The 17,826-nt window shown below is 46.4% G+C and overlaps 2 protein-coding genes across 4 annotated transcripts in view; one reads left to right on the forward strand and one right to left on the reverse strand.

The window, feature by feature from the left end:
- Window positions 1–1,606: 1,606 nt before the first annotated feature.
- nacc1b (nucleus accumbens associated 1, BEN and BTB (POZ) domain containing b) lies at window positions 1,607–14,793 on the reverse strand. Its single transcript, XM_048247818.1, has 6 exons — window positions 14,555–14,793; window positions 9,786–10,692; window positions 9,436–9,721; window positions 7,041–7,326; window positions 4,139–4,236; window positions 1,607–1,911 (listed from the first exon to the last, which is right to left on the reverse strand). The coding sequence occupies exons 2-6, from the start codon at window positions 10,671–10,673 to the stop codon at window positions 1,607–1,609; spliced, it is 1,863 nt and encodes a 620-aa protein (XP_048103775.1). The 5' UTR covers window positions 10,674–10,692; window positions 14,555–14,793.
- Window positions 14,702–17,826, forward strand: part of trmt1 (tRNA methyltransferase 1) — a 10,229-nt gene continuing 7,104 nt past the window's right edge. Inside the window, exons 1-5 of one of the 3 annotated variants that reach the window (XM_048247816.1) lie at window positions 14,702–14,952; window positions 16,345–16,698; window positions 16,846–17,080; window positions 17,321–17,508; window positions 17,825–17,826. The exon at window positions 17,825–17,826 is cut by the window's right edge and continues 114 nt beyond it. In XM_048247816.1, coding sequence (XP_048103773.1) covers window positions 16,379–16,698; window positions 16,846–17,080; window positions 17,321–17,508; window positions 17,825–17,826 — 745 coding nt within the window. In that variant the 5' untranslated portion in view covers window positions 14,702–14,952; window positions 16,345–16,378. Of the gene's footprint in view, window positions 14,953–15,547; window positions 15,916–16,344; window positions 16,699–16,845; window positions 17,081–17,320; window positions 17,509–17,824 lie in introns of those variants that run through there. The other 2 variants (XM_048247815.1, XM_048247817.1) reach the window with 2 other exon arrangements.

A 17,826-nucleotide genomic window follows, 5' to 3' on the forward strand; every position in this document is an offset into this window, starting at 1 on the left:
TGCACAATAAGCACCAAACAAATGAAATAATAAAAAAACACACACACACAAAAGCCACTCTTGACCAAGCCCATAAGCAGGGCTCCTCTTAAGAGAGTGACTGGCATGGAGAGGTATTCAGTGGCACACCAAACCCTCTTTGAAAACACAGCACCTCAACAGCATTTCGCTTTAGTTACAGGGCCAAGTACTAGCCATTTCGCTAAGCGAAGACCAAAAACGGAAAAAAAGCAAACTTTTGGAGAAGGGCTTGATGATGCAAAAAAAGAGAGTCTCTTTGCTCTTTTCAAATATTCAAGTAAGCGTCAGCTCTAATGATTTGATTCCATTTTTTTAAAATTCGAAGACATTTTAACGACCATCTCATACTCTGCTCCCAACTCTCTGTGCAAACTCAACAGCTGCGAGGACACAATCCATTCAAAAGTACCTTAAAAGCATGAGTCACTATCCATTTTCATTTTGCTGCAGTTGTCCTTAGTAAATTCTGAATTGGCAAGCCATGCACGCACATAACGAATACAAGACATGACAAATAAAACAAGTAAAAAGATGACAAGAATGAAAATGGTCAATTTGTGGTGGGGGGTGGGTTGTTGGGGGCGTGGCTAAGAATACAAAATCAACATAAAACAAAAAAAATCCTGGGGAAGGTGGAAGAAGTTTCGTATTCATGGGGGTCCTAATTATGTGCCAACACGGAGCAGAATCCACTCTTCCACAGTATATATATATATATACACTGTATATGAATCATACATAACTTCCCATACCCATAAACCTCTTGAGTGTTTACGGTTGTCACGCTAACGGATGTATACAATCTTACGGCCCTGGAGCGCCAGTGATTCCTGCTGACGTTCCACATGGATACATTCAACATCAGTAACTTCAGTGTTGTCAGAGCTGGATTGTTTTCTGTGGACTTCCCTATCCTGTGGACACACACACACACACATATATATATATATATATATATTCCTCTCTCCATCTCTCCAAATTGCCACCCCTCACCCCACTGGGAATGCGTTTAAGATATGAAGTTGAGTGGGGCCCTCAATAGTGCAAGCCCAAAACACACACACACACACACACACACACACACACACACACACACGTCTGTAACCGCCCACAAAAAGGGCTTCTTCCCACAAACTAATGATAGGGCATGACTGTCCGTTTGTAGTACAACTGGACCATACCATCTTTTTCAGTAACTGTTTTTTTTTTTTTTTTAACACTGCCCTCATCACTGTTCCCCAAAGCGTTCCCTACCTCCCTTGCTCTCTCCGACTTCCGTGCCTCTCTTATACAAAAGGATTGTTAAACCCTTGAGGATGATGCCCCACCAGCCCAAAAAAATGGAAAAAGCCAGGAGGGAAAAGGAGGGAAGGAAACAAAAAAAAAACTGTAAAATGTGCAAGAGAACAAAAGAAAGAGAGCAAACACAAAAACGGAGACAACAAACCAAATAAAAAACAAAAATAAAAAAGAGAGAAAAAAGCTAAACAGGAGGCACGCCACTATAGAACCACCAACTTCCTCTCTCCTCCCCCCATTCTCTCTTTCCAACACCTCTCCCTTCATCCCTCCATCCCTCCCTCCCTCAGAACAGCGTGCCCGCGTCCCCCGCCTCGCCTTGCAGTGCGTCGGCCGAGGACGGCCCCGGCTCAGCTCCATCCAGAGTGGCGGCGGTGGCCGCTTCCAGGCCGTGCTCGGCGGCCAGGGCGTCGGCCTCCAGCTTGAGGCCCTCGGGCAGGAAGCTGGCGTAGGCCTCGCTGTCCGCCATCAGCAGCTTCAGCTTGGGGATCCAGCTCTTGCGCACCACGCGGCGCGCGTTGGTGCACATGTCCGCCGCGATGGCATTCATCTCGCTCTCCTTGAAGGTGGGCGCAAAGTTCTGGCAGTAGACTGCAACAAGTGAGGCGTGGAGGACAGAGAGGGAGGGATGGAGAGAGGGAGGGATGGAGGAGAGAGTGGGGGAGGAGGAGAGGAGGGATGAAGGAGAGGAGGAGAGAGCGGAGAGGAGAGGGAGGGATGGAAAAGAAGAAGGGATGGGGGAGGGAGGAGAGAGCAGGGAGGGATGAAGAAGAACAGGAAAAGTAGAGGAAAGGTTAGAAGGAAGAGGAAAGACAAACATTAGTCTAATTCTGAGATCCTGAGCATGATGTTGACAGTTTTTTGTACTAGATGTACCGCAGAGCGGTACAAAATATTACCACCGCCCAGTCCAGCACATTTTTTCCACAAAAATAAATCACGCTGAAAGGCCTATATGATTCTAACTGTCTCACTAAATTGCATTATCCACACTCAATTCTCACTGGTATCTGCTAGACAACAAGTACCAAAACATGATTAGTTCATAGATTTCACATGTAAAATTCATTTTATACAACCCCACCCCCATCTTGCCTGTTCATAATTCTGAGAAATTCTTGAATTGTGTGCATGTGTGCGTGTACACGTTTATGTTTATGTGTGTGGGTGTGTGTGTGTGTGTGTGCGTGCGTGCTTGTGTGTTTGCCTGCGTATGTGTGTTTGTGCATGTGCATAAATGTGCATGTGCATAAATAAATCTGACTAAACCTATATGACCGCCGCTTCACTGCGCGGCGGTCATAATAATTTCAGTATTTTGAAATGTTTTATTGATTTTCATTTCTGGTTGCATTAAGGATGTGAAAAAGTCATTAATATATTTTTCACAACCTTGGAACATAAGGGGAGTCTGAAGGGGTTAAGGAAGTTTTGTAAAATACATATGGAAAATGTTTGCCATATATGTAAAACTAATGGCGGTTTTCAGATAATATATACACAGTAAAAAAAGTAGGATTGTCTGCCAAGGTTTGCAGTAAGCTTTACCACACTGCAGGCGGTTAAAGGCCTACATACATGGCCGGTGACGCAACAACAATTTATGGCAGGCGAACGTGAAAACTGAATAGAATCTATTGAAGTGAATAGGACAACGCACATGGCAAGTGGAACGACGGAGCGACCATCACCGTCGCATCGCTGTAATCGGGCCCTTTCTGTTTTTCAGGGGGATTTTGATACGTCATAATAGAAAACAGCTGCCTGGTCAGTGTATCTCCACTGAATCAATGGGTGATCGCGTTGCCAGTAGTGTGAGTAATAAAGCGATTAACAGAATTTCACTGTCGCGTTCAACTGTCGCATCGCCAGCCGTGTGTGACTGTCTTAAAGCTTGCACAATCATACTAGATTGTAGATAAAGCATCATGAAACTGTATTGGTACACATCATCTTACACCATAGAGCTTTAACTGATAATGGTTCTTTGCCAAGAATAAAAAATATGGTGTAAGGCCAAATCTGCCTGTTGAATGTTTATGTAAATAGAAATTATGACTCGTTACTACATATTAGTTCCTTTGGCCAAGTATGTTTGCAGCAAATATTAAGTAAAATACTAAAAGCCACTAAATTAATGTGCTCCTACTGCCTCCCTGCTAATGTCTCTTAAGGGGAGATGGACTGCTGCTGCCAGTATTGACATCGAACTGTAATAAGATGACAAAAACAGGCTAATAATGTACCCCAAGACGTCTGCACCGGAGAGGAGCGGAATAAATTGGAGCCCACGCAGCTCTGCAGGGCACGATTAATTCCACGACCAAGGCTTAGTTAGTACGGTACAGCAAATCCATAATTTAGCGGCAACGGGGCACAATATTCTGCAGACAGCATAAGGCGAGATGAGAAATGGCCACTCCGTGCCAAACAGCCCCTTCAAATTCCAAACGGGCTCCGTGTCCACATTAAGCACGGGCCGAGGTGTCAATACCCCACGAGGGAGCCCTTCATCACTCCCCAAGAACTGTTTAGTCAACCTCTTTTAATTCAAAGCCACTTTACATGGCGCGATAAAAAAAACACACACACACACACACACACACACACAAAGAAAGCATACAATGTGGCGTTTATGATCCGGCGAGCGGAACTTAAACTTGTGACCTTGGCGTGGCAGTGCTCTCCACAGTGGCAGTGTCGGGTGGAGGCGGTGGAGCGCGGGCTTAGCCCAGCGGTGGAGGCGGTGGAGCGCGGGCGTAGCCCAGCGGTGGCTGCCGTGTGACTGGGACATGACCTGAGAGGGGCAGATACTCACACTTGACTGCATGAAGCACCCGACTGTCCAGAGGCTTGCGGCTGGGGTCGTTGGTGGAGGAGCGGATGCCAGTCCCACAGCTGTTGGCCAGGGTGCTCCTGTGGGAGAAGAGATGGACACACACACACACACACACACACACAGAGACACGCACAAAGAGAGAATGAGAGAGACTGTGATTTAGGCTGACTATCAACCTTAGAACTAGATGTACCGCAGAGCGGTACAAAATATGACCGCCGCCCAGTCCAGCAAATTTTTTCCACAAAAATAAATCACGCTGAAAGGGCTATATGATTCTAACTGTCTCAATAAATTGCATTATCCACACTCAATTCTCACTGGTATCTGCTAGACAACAAGTACCAAAACATGATTAGTTCATAGATACATGTCAAATTCATTTTATACAACCCCACCCCCATCTTGCCTGTTCATAATTCTGAGAAATTCTTGAATTGTGTGCATGTGTGCGTGTACATGTTTATGTTTATGTTTATGTGTGTGGATGTGTGTGTGTGTGTGTGTGTGTGTGCTTGTGTGCTTGTGTGTTTGCCTGCGTTTGTGTGTTTGTGCATGCATGCGTACACATGTCTACTGTGTGAGTATGTGTCATACGTATGATTAGTGTGAATGTATGTGTGTGCGTGTGGATCTGTTTATGCACATGTGTGCACATGGAATGGGTTAACATGACCCCTGGAGGCAAACATACAGAAAAAATTGGTCATCCTAGGCCCTACGGTTCTCAAGATATTCACAGAAAACTGTCTGCCCTACCCTCCTTTCGGGGGGTCCAGTACAGCAGGGGGGCTACAGATCAAAACAAAAAACGATGGTTCCATGCTATCCATGTGGGGTTACATGCCCACCAAGTTTCGTGTACCCCGGTCTTTCAGTGTCCCGGGAATCCTTGTTGGTGTACGGTCACTAAATGTACACATAAATTATTTTATTGTAAGGCCCCCCATGAACGAAAGTTCACAAAACTTGGCATGCATTCGGAGGGTGCCATAATGATCCTACACTTTCAATTTCGTGCAGAAAAAAAAAAAAAAAATCTGACTAAACCTATATGACCGCCGTTTCGCTGCGCGGCGGTCATAATAACAAGTAGTAAACATTTTCATAAGTTAATTATAATGTTTTTTTTTGTAAAGTATTTTTGTCTTTTTGATTTTCTACGTAGAAAGCAGATTTAAAAAAGATCAACATCAAAGGCTAAGAAGCCTTCCTTTGTATCCAATCAAATCTGTGCTTATCCTCCATACTCACATTTTCATAGGTATCTGTTCTTACCTTCTAGGACTGCACGATTTGAGGAAAATCTTTCATTGCAATTTTGGTAACACTTTACTTGACAGTATCGACATAAGAGTGACATGACACGGTCATGAACATATGACACGGTCATGACACATTAACTCTACCCCTAACCCTAATCCTAACCTCTAACTCTAACCCTTACCCTAAACCTAACTTGTTATGACAAAAACCGAATATCGCTTAATAACAGAAGCATTATGTTATAAACGTTTATGACTTGTTTATGACACATTCATGACAGTGTCATGTCCCTCATGTCGATACTGTCAAGTAAAGTGTAACCGCAATTTTTCTGACAGACATTGCGATTCCAAATGCGATTTGATTTTTTAATGGATTCAGTTCAATATGCCAAATGTCTCTTTAATTTGTGCCACCGCTGATTAGTGAACACGCCCAGTGCACAAGAAGCACATCAACCCCGACTGACTGTGAAGCGCATCAATAAGAATTTCTGTGCCCTTCATGCTCTACACACACCCACCAACCAGAAGTGCCGTGATCAGTGAAGATAAAATCAATATAAAAGTCAGAAATGTTACAAAATTAACGTGCATGTTAATTGCACGATTATTTGTAGCTTTTGTCATTGGGTAATTGCGTTGGGTAATTGCGTTGGTTCATATTGTGATTACGATTGCGATAATTGTGCAGCCCTACCTTTTGCCAGTACAAACTTCTCTCAACCCATTTATCCCTGCAATAATGATTCATTTGTTCACTTAGTTGTAAATGTTTTACAATGTATTAATCAAGACAGTCAATACCAAATACTGGGGAGGGTGAATCAGGTTGAATCAAGACTGAATCAGCTCTGAACAATTCAAGGCCAGTGTCTGTCCATCCTTAGACAAGACTGCACACCCTCAGTCCGGCATGCTCTCATTACAAACGTTGGGAACACCTTACTTGAAGGTATCTACAGAAGAGTGACATGACAGTGTCATAACTCTAACACTAACCCTGACCCCAAATTCTCATAACAAAAAACAAATGACACTAACCCTAACTTGTCATGACAAAAACTAAATTACATTTGACAGAAGCAAGTGACAGAAGCGTTAGGTCATAAACGTTTATGACTTATTTGTAATGTTTATGACACGTTCATGACGGTGTCATGTGGGTTTAGTGTCTAACTCAAGGACACTTTGACCGGTCTCGAACCAGCAACCTTCCTGTTGCCTCTACCCGCCCACACACACACTCACTCAATGCTTATTCATATACAGACACTTCTCTGCTCACTCATCGACAAACATTCCCCTGCTAAAGAAGGGATCTAAAATGGGATCTAATATTATGGGATGTAATAAGGGATCTAATATTATGGGATCTAATATTATGGGATCTAATATTAAATATTTATTCATATACAGATACTTTTATCCCCAAACATACACGCACATCCCATAACACAAACACACACCCACGCCGAGGAAGGAAACCCAATATGTACCCCTTTACATGTGTACAGTTAACATTACACTTTTTATCCCCAAATATACACACGTATACCTTAACACATACCATCTACACGCACGCGCGCGCACACACACACACACACACACACTACCTGTCAAAGAAGGAGGCGAGCAGGCGGCGCAGCAGCACTTTGTGGCGCGTGCCTGCGCTGACGTGGCAGTTCATGAGCTGGGCGCGGGAGATGAACACGCTGGTGCCAGACACCAGCTCCAGCTTCTCCGCCGGGTCGCCCTCCTCGTACAGCTTGGGGTGGCAGCGGTTGCCGATCTGGGCGATGAGCTCGGCGGGCAGCGACGCCAGCTCCTGCCGCACACGCACACGACCCCGCGTGTCCGGGGTCAGGTGCTCAGGCAGGGCGTCCACGCGCTCGTTTGCTACTGGGGCCAAGCACAGACACAGACACACACACACACAGAAAGACAGACAGACAAGGGGACAAGATTAAAACATATGCACAAAGAAGGTATGATTACATTATCGGCTGCTACAAGGTATCAGGAATATATGATCTATCTGTCTGTCTGTTCCATTTATCCATGTAGACAAATATATCAAGTCTAGGACATAGTTGCATTTTAGACAAAGAAACTGAGTAAACAATTGTATTGAAAACCTTCCTTTACAAGAATGATGTGTACTACCAAATGGATTCGGTAAGAGTTTATTGTACCAACTTAGGTCTAGTTTTACTGCTAGTTATGCCCTCTTGGAAATCGAAAGTGAACTGAGAATGTCCAGACCAGTTATGTTTGGAGAATTGTTTTGGTTAGCAAGGTGCTTCAGAGGCTGAATTCTGAGGCTGTTTTCTTTCAGCTCAGAAGCATCTTACTGCTGAAGGACCTTTGTCTGACACATTCTGCTTTTTGGGGAACCCTTTTGTGCAGCTTTGGAACTACAGGTACCTTTACCTTATCTCCACAGACTCACATGGCCATGCAGAGAACACAGACAGGTCTAGTGTTCAAGCTTATTAAAGGACTATTGGGTCACCTCCAGAATCCCATTAATTCCCCACCCAGTTGGATCTCGATCTCTCTCTCTCTCTCTCATCCCTCTCTCCCTCTCTCTCGTGTACCCGGAGGCTTTGTGCGGGTACGCTGGTTTGCATTACAAGCTTTCAATTAGCACAACCGACTCAGTGCCACCCCCCACCTCCCCCGCCACCGCGAGCCCCTCGGCTCGGCTTTAATCAGTCAATTAAGTGTTGAGAGGCAGTAAACACCATTCTTCCCTCTGACCCCCTCCAGCATACACTTTCTTCTCCTTTTCTCCTTGTTCCATCTCTCCAGACGTCTTTTTGTCGGCTGTGGTGTGTCTGTGTCTCTGTCTCATCTCTTCCTAACACCCTGAATCCTTGACGATTTTACGATCTTTTTGACTCAGGTACGGAAGTAAGGCTGAACAATGAATCGATTTCTAATCATAATTGTCATTTGAACTGATGCAGTGTCCAATATTAGCACAATATTATGATACAGCCGTGCAAATTATGACTATATCTAGTTCAATTTAATGAGGGCCTTCGTCTACTCTAATAACTCCACTGTATGGTGCAGGGTCTGCGGCGCAGTGGAAATTGGAAAAGAAGTCAGGGTCTAGAATAACTTATTACCACACCAACCTGACTGCAGGGAACAACCTGACTGTAAGGCTGAACAATGAATCGATTTCTAATCAAAATTGTCATTTGAACTGATGCAGTGAGCTAGTCGCAAAGGCTGCGATTAATCGTGCTGATCGCAACTCTGTCCCAAATGGTTAATCAATGATTTTTATATTCGTGTCATCCTCCTTGTGTGACAGACGGTGAAACTCACCTCACAGAGCTACTGTGCTTCTCATGCGCACCAGGCATGCTCACCAATCAAAAGTAGCCCGACTCATATCGCAATATCTGCCCAAAATTTCCCCCAATCTCGCAGCCCGTACAAGGCCATATGAGGCTCGTCCACTGATCGCAGCAGGCGCTGGAGAGACTGTCAGTCCAGCCAGTCACTATCTATGTTTACTTCCTCAGTCTATCTTATCTCAATAGCTTCCTTTCACTTTGTATGAAAACACAAAAGACCCCAGGAGGGCTACTTATAATTCCCCATGCTACACAGTCATATCAATCACTCACCAGGCACCTTCCTGCTTTCTTCCTCTCTCTTTCTGCTCTTGTTTCTCCTTCACCCACACTCATCCTCTCCATCTCAATGACTACTACAGCTCACTCCACTCCTCCATCTTTTTTTCCTCTCTCTTTCTAACTTTTTAATCTCTCTCTCTCTCTCTCTCTCTCTCTCTCTCTCCTGCACCTCTCATATCACTACTCCCACTTCTACCCCACTCCTTTTCTCCTCACCTCAAACCAGCTGCCCCCAGCTGCCCCGCGCCCTCACCATCAAATGACCCCATCCCCAACCCACCCACCCACCCACATCATCTTCTCCTCCTCCTCCTCCTCCTCCTCCTCCTCCTCCTCCTCCGTGTCGCTCACTCACCCTCTCTCTCTCTCCACCCCTCCATCCATCCCCTGAGCTCTTCCCCGGCGGCGCCCACGTTCAGCATGCTGTACATGGTGTACATGTTGCAGATCTGCCGGTACTGCTCCTCGGCGTCGTCCGTCATCTCCTCCTCCTCTTCCTCGTCGTGGTAGGAGATGGGCGAGTCGCTGGTGTAGATGCTGAGTGCGCCCGGGCTGGTGCCCTCCGACGGGTGACCGCTGCTGCTGCTGTTGTTGTTGTTGTTGTTGTTGCTGTTGGAGCCGCTGTTGTTGTTGCTGTTGTTGTTGGTGGTGATGGCAGCGGCGGCAGCGGCGGCCACCCCCTCCTCCACCTCCGAGGCCGAGGATGCCCACTACGCTCTGGCTGGAGGCTCCTCCAGTTCCCAGTCCCCCGCCACTGCCGCCCCTGGACGACGCCGACTCCTGGGAGAAGCGGGCGGCCTTCCTCATCCCCGCGGCCCCTCCTCCGCCCGAACCCCCGCCGCCGTCTCGGCTGCTCCCCTCCCAAAGCCGCTTGGCCACCGGGGTGCAGACCACTGAGTAGGCATTGGGCTCCTGCTGCTGCTGCTGCTGTTGTGGTGGAGGTGCTTGTTGTTGTTGTTGTTGATGATGATGATGATGATGATGTTGAGGCTGCTGTTGCTGGGTCTGAGGTTGAGGTTGAGGTTGAGGTTGCTCCGTCTTCACCCGGCTCACCAGCGGTAACGGCGTGAGGCACGAGGCTGGCCGCACCGTGGCTCCCGCCCCTCCTGCCCCGGTGACGGGACTCTGCGGCTCGGACGGCGGGGTCTCCTCGGCGTGCAGGCCCTGCGAGTCGCAGCTGGGCGAGCTGACCTTCAGGAAGAACTCGGTGCCCTTCTCCATGATCTGCTGGATCTGCAGGAAGCCCGCCGTGTACATGAGCAGGAACTGGTCGCCCACGTTCATGCTCAGGCGGCCCGTGTAGCAGAAGGACAGGATCTGCTGGAAGCTCTGTGGCTGGACCGCGGGCGGCAGCTCCACCACCACGCCACCGCCGCCGCCTTTGGTGCCGCCGCCACTGTCCGCCCCGCTGGCGTTGAACAGGTCACGGAAGTAGGAGCTGCTGGCGGCCAGCACGGCCCGGTGCGCCTTGAAGGCGTGGCCCTTGACCACCACCGACACGTCGCAGTAGAGCCCCTGCAGACGCTGCTCGTTCAGACACTCGAGGACGTTGTTGCCGAAGTTGGGGATGGCCATCTGCAGCGTCTGAGCCATAGCCCACAAACTACAGGGTCTGGGAATGGGGCAAGAGAGGTTGTATTTCAATTTCAGGTTAAAAGTTCATTTATTTTTATTGTTCATTTATTTATATTATTGAACAGTGTCTCAAAAGTGCTTTACAGAACATCGTTTCAGTGTACTATGTGATGAGAGTTCATAGTTTGCCGATGATTCACTGAAGGCCATCCCTATGAAACTGAAGGATGTGCCTGCCAGTCTTTCCTCAAGGGGCCCACCTCTAACTCCTGCATTTCCCAAGCACTTTAAATTCCCCTTTTAAACCCTGCCTTGTGCAGGCTTTGGGATCCACCATAAGTGGTGTGTCCTGTATGCCTGGCTAAAGAGGACAGTGCAGAACCAAAGATAAAATCCCCCTGGGGCAAGCACCTCACTCTAAAACGAGGCTCCTTCATTCCATTCCTGGCCTGTGAGAAAGCCCACATTGTGTATTTGCCTTCTCCATATGCTCCAACACCAACACACTTGGGAGATTGAGCATGGGTTTTCATATTAGTTTCTGACAGAAGTCAAATGGCCAATATTAGCCAACTGAAATGGTGTTCATGAAATCAAAAGTGAGTGTTCTTGAGAAGCTAGATTTTACAAATAAAGGTAGCCTAACTGAAGACTACAAAAGCCTGTGCTAGAAGTGGGAACACACACAGATACAGTACAGTGATACTCTCTCGCAGCTCACTGAAGATTTATCTCCTGTAGAAATACTACATTAGATGAACCCTTTACCTTGGCACAGATCGAAAATGTAAGCTCTTTCCGCTGTGCGAATGAATGTCATCTTATGCCATTGCCAGCCCATTCAACTGAGTGAATGTGGGTGGCAGAAAAATGTAACAGAATAATCAAATAAGTCAGTATACCATCAAATAGGCTAACAATCAGATGCACAACAGGCTGTGAAGAACACCATGAAATGTGTTTTAAACTGAAACATGCACAGTGCTCCCAAGACCTCTAAGGCATGTGGAATTGTTTTTTTTTTAGCAATGGTTGGAAGATGTTAAAAGACCTTTGCCAGTTTACTTATAGTGTCAAATGTAGATTTCCATATGCCGAGAAAAGACTGCATGTTAATTTGATCAGATTAAAGACAGCCCACAGATGATCTTGAAAATTATTTTTACTTACAATAGCTGTTACTCTCTCACAGATGGGGTCTTTTTCTCCTTAAATTTGTGACGGCAAGATAACCTTTCAAATAGTTTTCCAAATCAAATTGATACATTACAGTCAGCTCAGCACAATATTATAATACAGCCGTGCAAATTATGACTATATCTAGTTCAATTTAATGAGGGCCTTCGTCTACTCTAATAACTCCACTGTATGGTGCAGGTTCTGCGGCGCAGAGGAAATTGAAAAAGAAGTCAGGGTCTAGAATAACTTAATGCCACACCAACCTGACTGCATGGACTCCTAACACACACAACCATAATATCTGGGATACATCAATCACAATGTATCACAGAATCGAATCACAATAGGCTACTTGTATTATTAAATGTAAAGAACTGTAATATTGTATTGTAGCCAAAATATTGTGATGGTATTATATTGTCATCTCAGTGGCAATCAACAAAATATCAATACCTCATTCCACCATTTTAGGGTACATTTTATGAGAGGATGTTCTATTCCTAGTAAGTATTTTTGCATGTGCACACAGTAGACTGGACAACTTAAGAAGAATCCTTGGATGGCCAAGTTTCACTAAGTAGAAAGCACTGCTTCCATGGCTTAGGGCCTCTTTAATTTAACCTGAAAGACTAGCCACAGGATCCATCAGCCTTGCTCCACCCTGCAGTATGTCCCACTCCATGGTATCTAATCAAGATGCAGATCACCATTTAATTTTTGTTCTGGATACTGATGAATCACAAAATAAAATACGCATGGCTTTTACTTTTACAACCAAAACAAAGCAAGCTCTTAAGATGGACAAAATACATTATAATCAACAAAATCTGAGTTCCCCAAAACTTCACGTTTATAAATACAGAAGTTTTCAGCCAAAAATAGCCCACGGTCAGAGCGCAGCCCAGTCGCGCGCCCAAGATGAGACTGGCAACCCAGAAGCCATATAACCTTTCAACTAAGGCGACCTCGGGGTCAGCCAAGTTCAGACATAACAGTTTCCTCCACTGACCTCGGCGCCGCAAACCGGAAACTAAGGGTTCAATGTCACATCTCCTATGGAGATCATTCACTGCGAAGCCTCTTATCGACATTTGTAGGCAGTCGAGGAACAGTTTCTCAGAGGGACGTTTAAGGCTATGTAACCCAGCTCATCCATAGCCATGCCGAAATCGAATGTTGTCGAGCAAAAAGTCACAAACCACGACCATGCGTTCAGCTTAAAGTTAAACGATGTGAAAAAATATATTTTATAACACTGAGCGACTTTCTGTCACATGATTAATCTAAAATGTAGCCACTTGCTATCGGACAGGTAGCGCGTAAAATAAATTAAATTTAAAAATATAGTATCAAGAAATTATATATCTTATGTAGCAATGTCTAATAGGCCTAATGGTGATCGCATGAAGTCGAACACCACGAATGCATTTTAGCCTACGCTCTAAACCACTTTCGCATCTCCATTGTAGCATTGTCCCTTTTCCCAGAGGCGTGATTAATTATTTCGGGTTAACAATAAAACTGTTATCGAACAAAATGATCCCTCACATGAAAGTGTAGTTTCAGGAGGTCTCGACCCGTTCGTGTGAAAGAAGGGCTTGGTAGCTGCAAGTCGGTGTGGGCAGCGGACTATCCGTGCCCCGTCGTGTGCCAGTATCTCTGCCCGTAGGATCGGAGCTTTCAATTGGCACGGGCCGGGGGGCGACGGCAGACAAAAACGATACAGTATCCCCTGATTTCCTCTGCAGATGCGGCTCCTATCGCACATAAACGACACCCACAAGCAGTCTGTCTCAAAAATAGGCGAACAAATAAATTATTAAGGCATCCACATCCGCCGTTCTCGCCCCCTCTATGCCAGTGCAATGCGATGTCGGCTTGAGTTACATCCTACGGCCTACAGACGCGATATTCTGACTGTACTCCAAAAATGTTGGGTTCGCCCAACAACAGTAGCCTAACTGTTAGGCATTCTCCACTCACTCCCAAGATCGGAAATCCCATCGAATTAATAACGTAACTTCACCCATTTCCTACGTTTTGGGCTACTGTTTTTTGGGGGCGGTTTTGTTTAAATTTGGATTTCCTGTAGCCATTTAATTTATTTTCGTTATATATAAATAAATAAGGGGAGGGGGTCATCCTTATACTCCATCTTTTCCCGACATCAACAGGTCATCCCGGGACAAATGCAGCAACTGGGGGCGAGCCAGACTAAACCAAACCAGCACCGCGGGAGGAAGGGGGGTTATGAGACGCAAGACACCAACTGTACCGCTTGACAGCAACATGCTAATACAGATCATGCATTATTCCCTATCAGACAAGTCACGGTATCCGAATTTCATCAACGCCACATAGTCGTACTGCAGTAGCGTTAACATCACAGGGGGAGAGAAAACTTCTAGAAGAAGTCAATGAGAGTGGAAGATTCATCCCAGAGGCAGCCTGAGGCTACGGCTGTGAAGTCAGTGAAGTGGTTAAAGTTTTGTTGGAGCTGCTCCTACGAGCCCATCCCCCATCTATCGCACACCTTCCCAAAACAATACCCCCCCTCTCCTCCCCCACCACCCGCACCCCCAAAAAAAATCACTCCGAACCGATCCCTATTCGACCCAAATAATGAGCCGTTGCGCGGCTGCTCGCCGCTTCAGCCCATTCGAAGCCTCTCTCTGTCCTCTGTGACCCCGATAAACCGATGTGAACCCGGGCAAACTCACCCCCTCACGTTAATCTGTTGGAAAGTGTTTCAATGGAGGAGTCAGAAGCCTTCTCTCCTTCGCTCTCGCTACAGGCAGCCATTCATTGTGAACACAGGCGAGACGCAGAGCGCAGAATTATCGAGAGCAAACACTTTCCCAGGGGCGCTGAGCGCAGAGCCACCGATCGCGCAGACAGGCGCGGGTTCAACGATCTCCTGTCTGGAGCACCTCTTATCGTAGGCACGCCGGAATGTGGGTCTCGGTGCGGTGGAATCCCTTCTTGCCCAGCGGTAGATGGGTCCGTGTGTTCACAGCGACAGCGGAAGACACCAGTTCTCCCCTCCCGTATGCTAGCGACAGCAGGCAGCCTGATGCTGTGAAAAGTGGTCTATTTCAGTGCGTCTAGACTTCAGCAGGTGAGCCTCTAGGGGTCTGAGTGGTACGCGCACAGAATGCCAAGTGCAGTCTGCGTCGAGGAACAACGAGAGTTCCTACTACTTTTTAGCTGTCACTGCATTGTACGTGTCCCCCATTCTTGCGATTTACCCTCCACTTTTGATTGCAGATCATCCGACCCCATTGTGTTATAACTGCGATGGCGTTTTTAATTTACGAGCGCCCCCTCCAGATTTTATGGCGTCGATTAAGGCTTTATCATCAGCACTTCACGTTGTTATCTTCTGAAGAAAATTGGGTCTAGTTTTTAGAGAATAGTGTTTTCTGGCTTGAAAGACATCCAGGAAAAATTGTAAATTAATTAATGGGCTATTTTTTGCTCTTACTTAATTAAGCACAATTAGGCACACTCAGAGCGGTTTTCTATGGCTCTGCGTACACTGACGTCCCTAATTGAACGTCATTATCATTACGCAACTGACTAATTATTAAATTAAGCTGTTTAAGCCATCGAGCAACATGTTTCTATATTCATATTAAATGCATATGTAAAAATCAATTGCGTTCTAGCCCTACAATATTAATTTAATGTAGGCTACTATTATACATGGCATATTTCCAAATGCTGGTAACCTCCATTAAATGGCATTTGGCATTGGCAAATTGTCTTCGAGGATTCAACTCTGTATAGGGTGAATGACTCCTTGTCCTTTACATTACACCACATTGCTTTCCATCTATCGGCACTGCGCCGAGCGTGGGTGTCACGTCATTATGAGTTTCGCGTTTTGCTGTGCGGCTCACTTGCCGTAGTTCATGTCCACCTACACATCCATGTGGAGCTAAATGCTACACTTACTTACCGTAATAACACACAGGTGGGACATTGCGGGGATTAAACAGTAGGCCTACCGCTCAGAAATTCCTAGCGTCATTTGCATGTGTGTGTGCAAAGATAACTGGAACAACATCTTTGATTAGCGGTAAGTCTTTTGCTTCACACTTTAGCCTAGCCAGTTGCCAGTATTTTCATGCATTGACCTATGTGAAGCAGGCTAGCTAGCCTGGGGTAGCGTGCTAACATGATCTAATGTAAACTCAGTTGCTCACAAGATATTCACAATGCTAAGACATTTCTCAGCCTAAAGAGTTTAACCAGTATGTTGTATGTTAGCATATTACTATACGTTAGCTCTCGTATCACAACAACACACCATATGCATTCATTTAGAGAAATGACGACTTGTTGTTTATCAACCAAGGGTACCTGAGACAGCTTTCGGTCAGCTGGAGCTAAAGCTTCTTTGTTGTATGCCTGTCGTAAAAAGATGCCCACACTAAAGGTCGCGTAAACTAATGCATGAATGGGTCTACGAGTGAACCAAGGTGTATGTCACACTTTTCCATACCAGGTTTTTTGCGCAAGACAAGAGCTGGGGGCCTTCCATGCTGCCAAAAGTCGCCCAGCTGCTGTGCTTAACCGCGGTGAGGGTTTCCCTTCAAGACTTGAGAAAAGTCTCTTTCAGGGGACTGAGGACTATGGAAGTTTTAAAAACATCTCTGAACATCAACACCTCAGATGGGACAGGGGCACCCGTGGATAGTGTGACGACCACCTCTCCAGCCAATGACAATCAAACTGGCACCTTAGAAGCCGGTCTGTTACCAGGGGAAACAGTGGTGAGGGAGGGCAAGGCAGCTATTTTGTTTCCTAGTGCCAATGAAGTTTTCTACAACCCTGTCCAGGAGTTTAACCGAGACTTGACGTGAGTGACCTCAAACACCTTGAACACCATTGCAAGAATCCTACTTCTGACTTCTGAATTACTCTGAATGCTTAACTAGTTCCTGACTCGGTTCTGTTCCTGTTGTCTGGACTACATTTCCCATCTCTCCCTCCCCTTTGCCTGCAGATGTGCGGTAATCACTGAGTACGCCCGGGAGCAGCTGGCCCAGAAGGGGGTGCGGATTGTAGTACCAGGCGAGAAGGACCGCGTGGTGGTGTGCCTGTCTGAAGACCAACAGTCCTCAGAGAACCAGGAGTCGACAGAGCAGCAGCAGAAGGATGACGAGACGGAGAAGGAGAAGTGCGGGGACAAGACAGAGGTGGAGAGTGTCATCACAGCCTCTGTTGGCCAGCGCTGTGAGGTAAACTCAACACACACCACCTTCCAGAATTCCATATAACTCAATCTTAATGTCCGCTATTAAAGTCTTTCATTTGTTTTCTTGCTCGTGTGTTGGCATAAGCTTATCGCTCTTGCAGTCACATGTTTAACTCAACATCTTTGCTAATCTTGGTTCTGCCTGTTACATAAATTATTTTGTGTTGCCCAGTAATGTTTTTTTGTGTGTGTGTGTGTGTGCCTGCTTGCTCCTCTTCCACAGCATGGCTTGCGTGTGCTGGAGGGCTTGGCGGCGTCTGGCCTGCGGTCGGTGCGCTTTGCGCTGGAGGTTCCGGGCCTCCAGAGCATCACGGCCAACGACTTCTCCGCCAAAGCAGCGGCACTCATCGCCCGCAACGCAGAGCACAACGGTGTGGCTCACCTGGTGCAGGCCAGCCAGAGGGACGCCAGGTCAGAAATCAGAAATGCACACGCTTCCACACAGATGATGCAAACATGATGCATGTGTCTTTCTTTCTTTTTCTGTCTGTCTTTCTTTCTTTCACTCTTTCTTTCTTTTCTGTCTGTTTGTGCACACTATTTATACCTTTGCTTCTTTCTTGTGCTCTCGTATCTCAAGTGAGCACACTCACACTCGTACATCCTCCGCTCCCTTTCCAGTCTCTACCCCATCCCCCCACACACACACACACACACTTCTCCCCTGAGCCCTGATATTGCTGTTTCCTATATGGCTCTGTCTGACTGACTAAATCTCTCATATCAGCA

The sequence above is a fragment of the Alosa alosa genome, chromosome 7 (genome assembly GCF_017589495.1).
Source record: "Alosa alosa isolate M-15738 ecotype Scorff River chromosome 7, AALO_Geno_1.1, whole genome shotgun sequence".
Lineage (NCBI taxonomy): Eukaryota > Metazoa > Chordata > Actinopteri > Clupeiformes > Clupeidae > Alosa > Alosa alosa.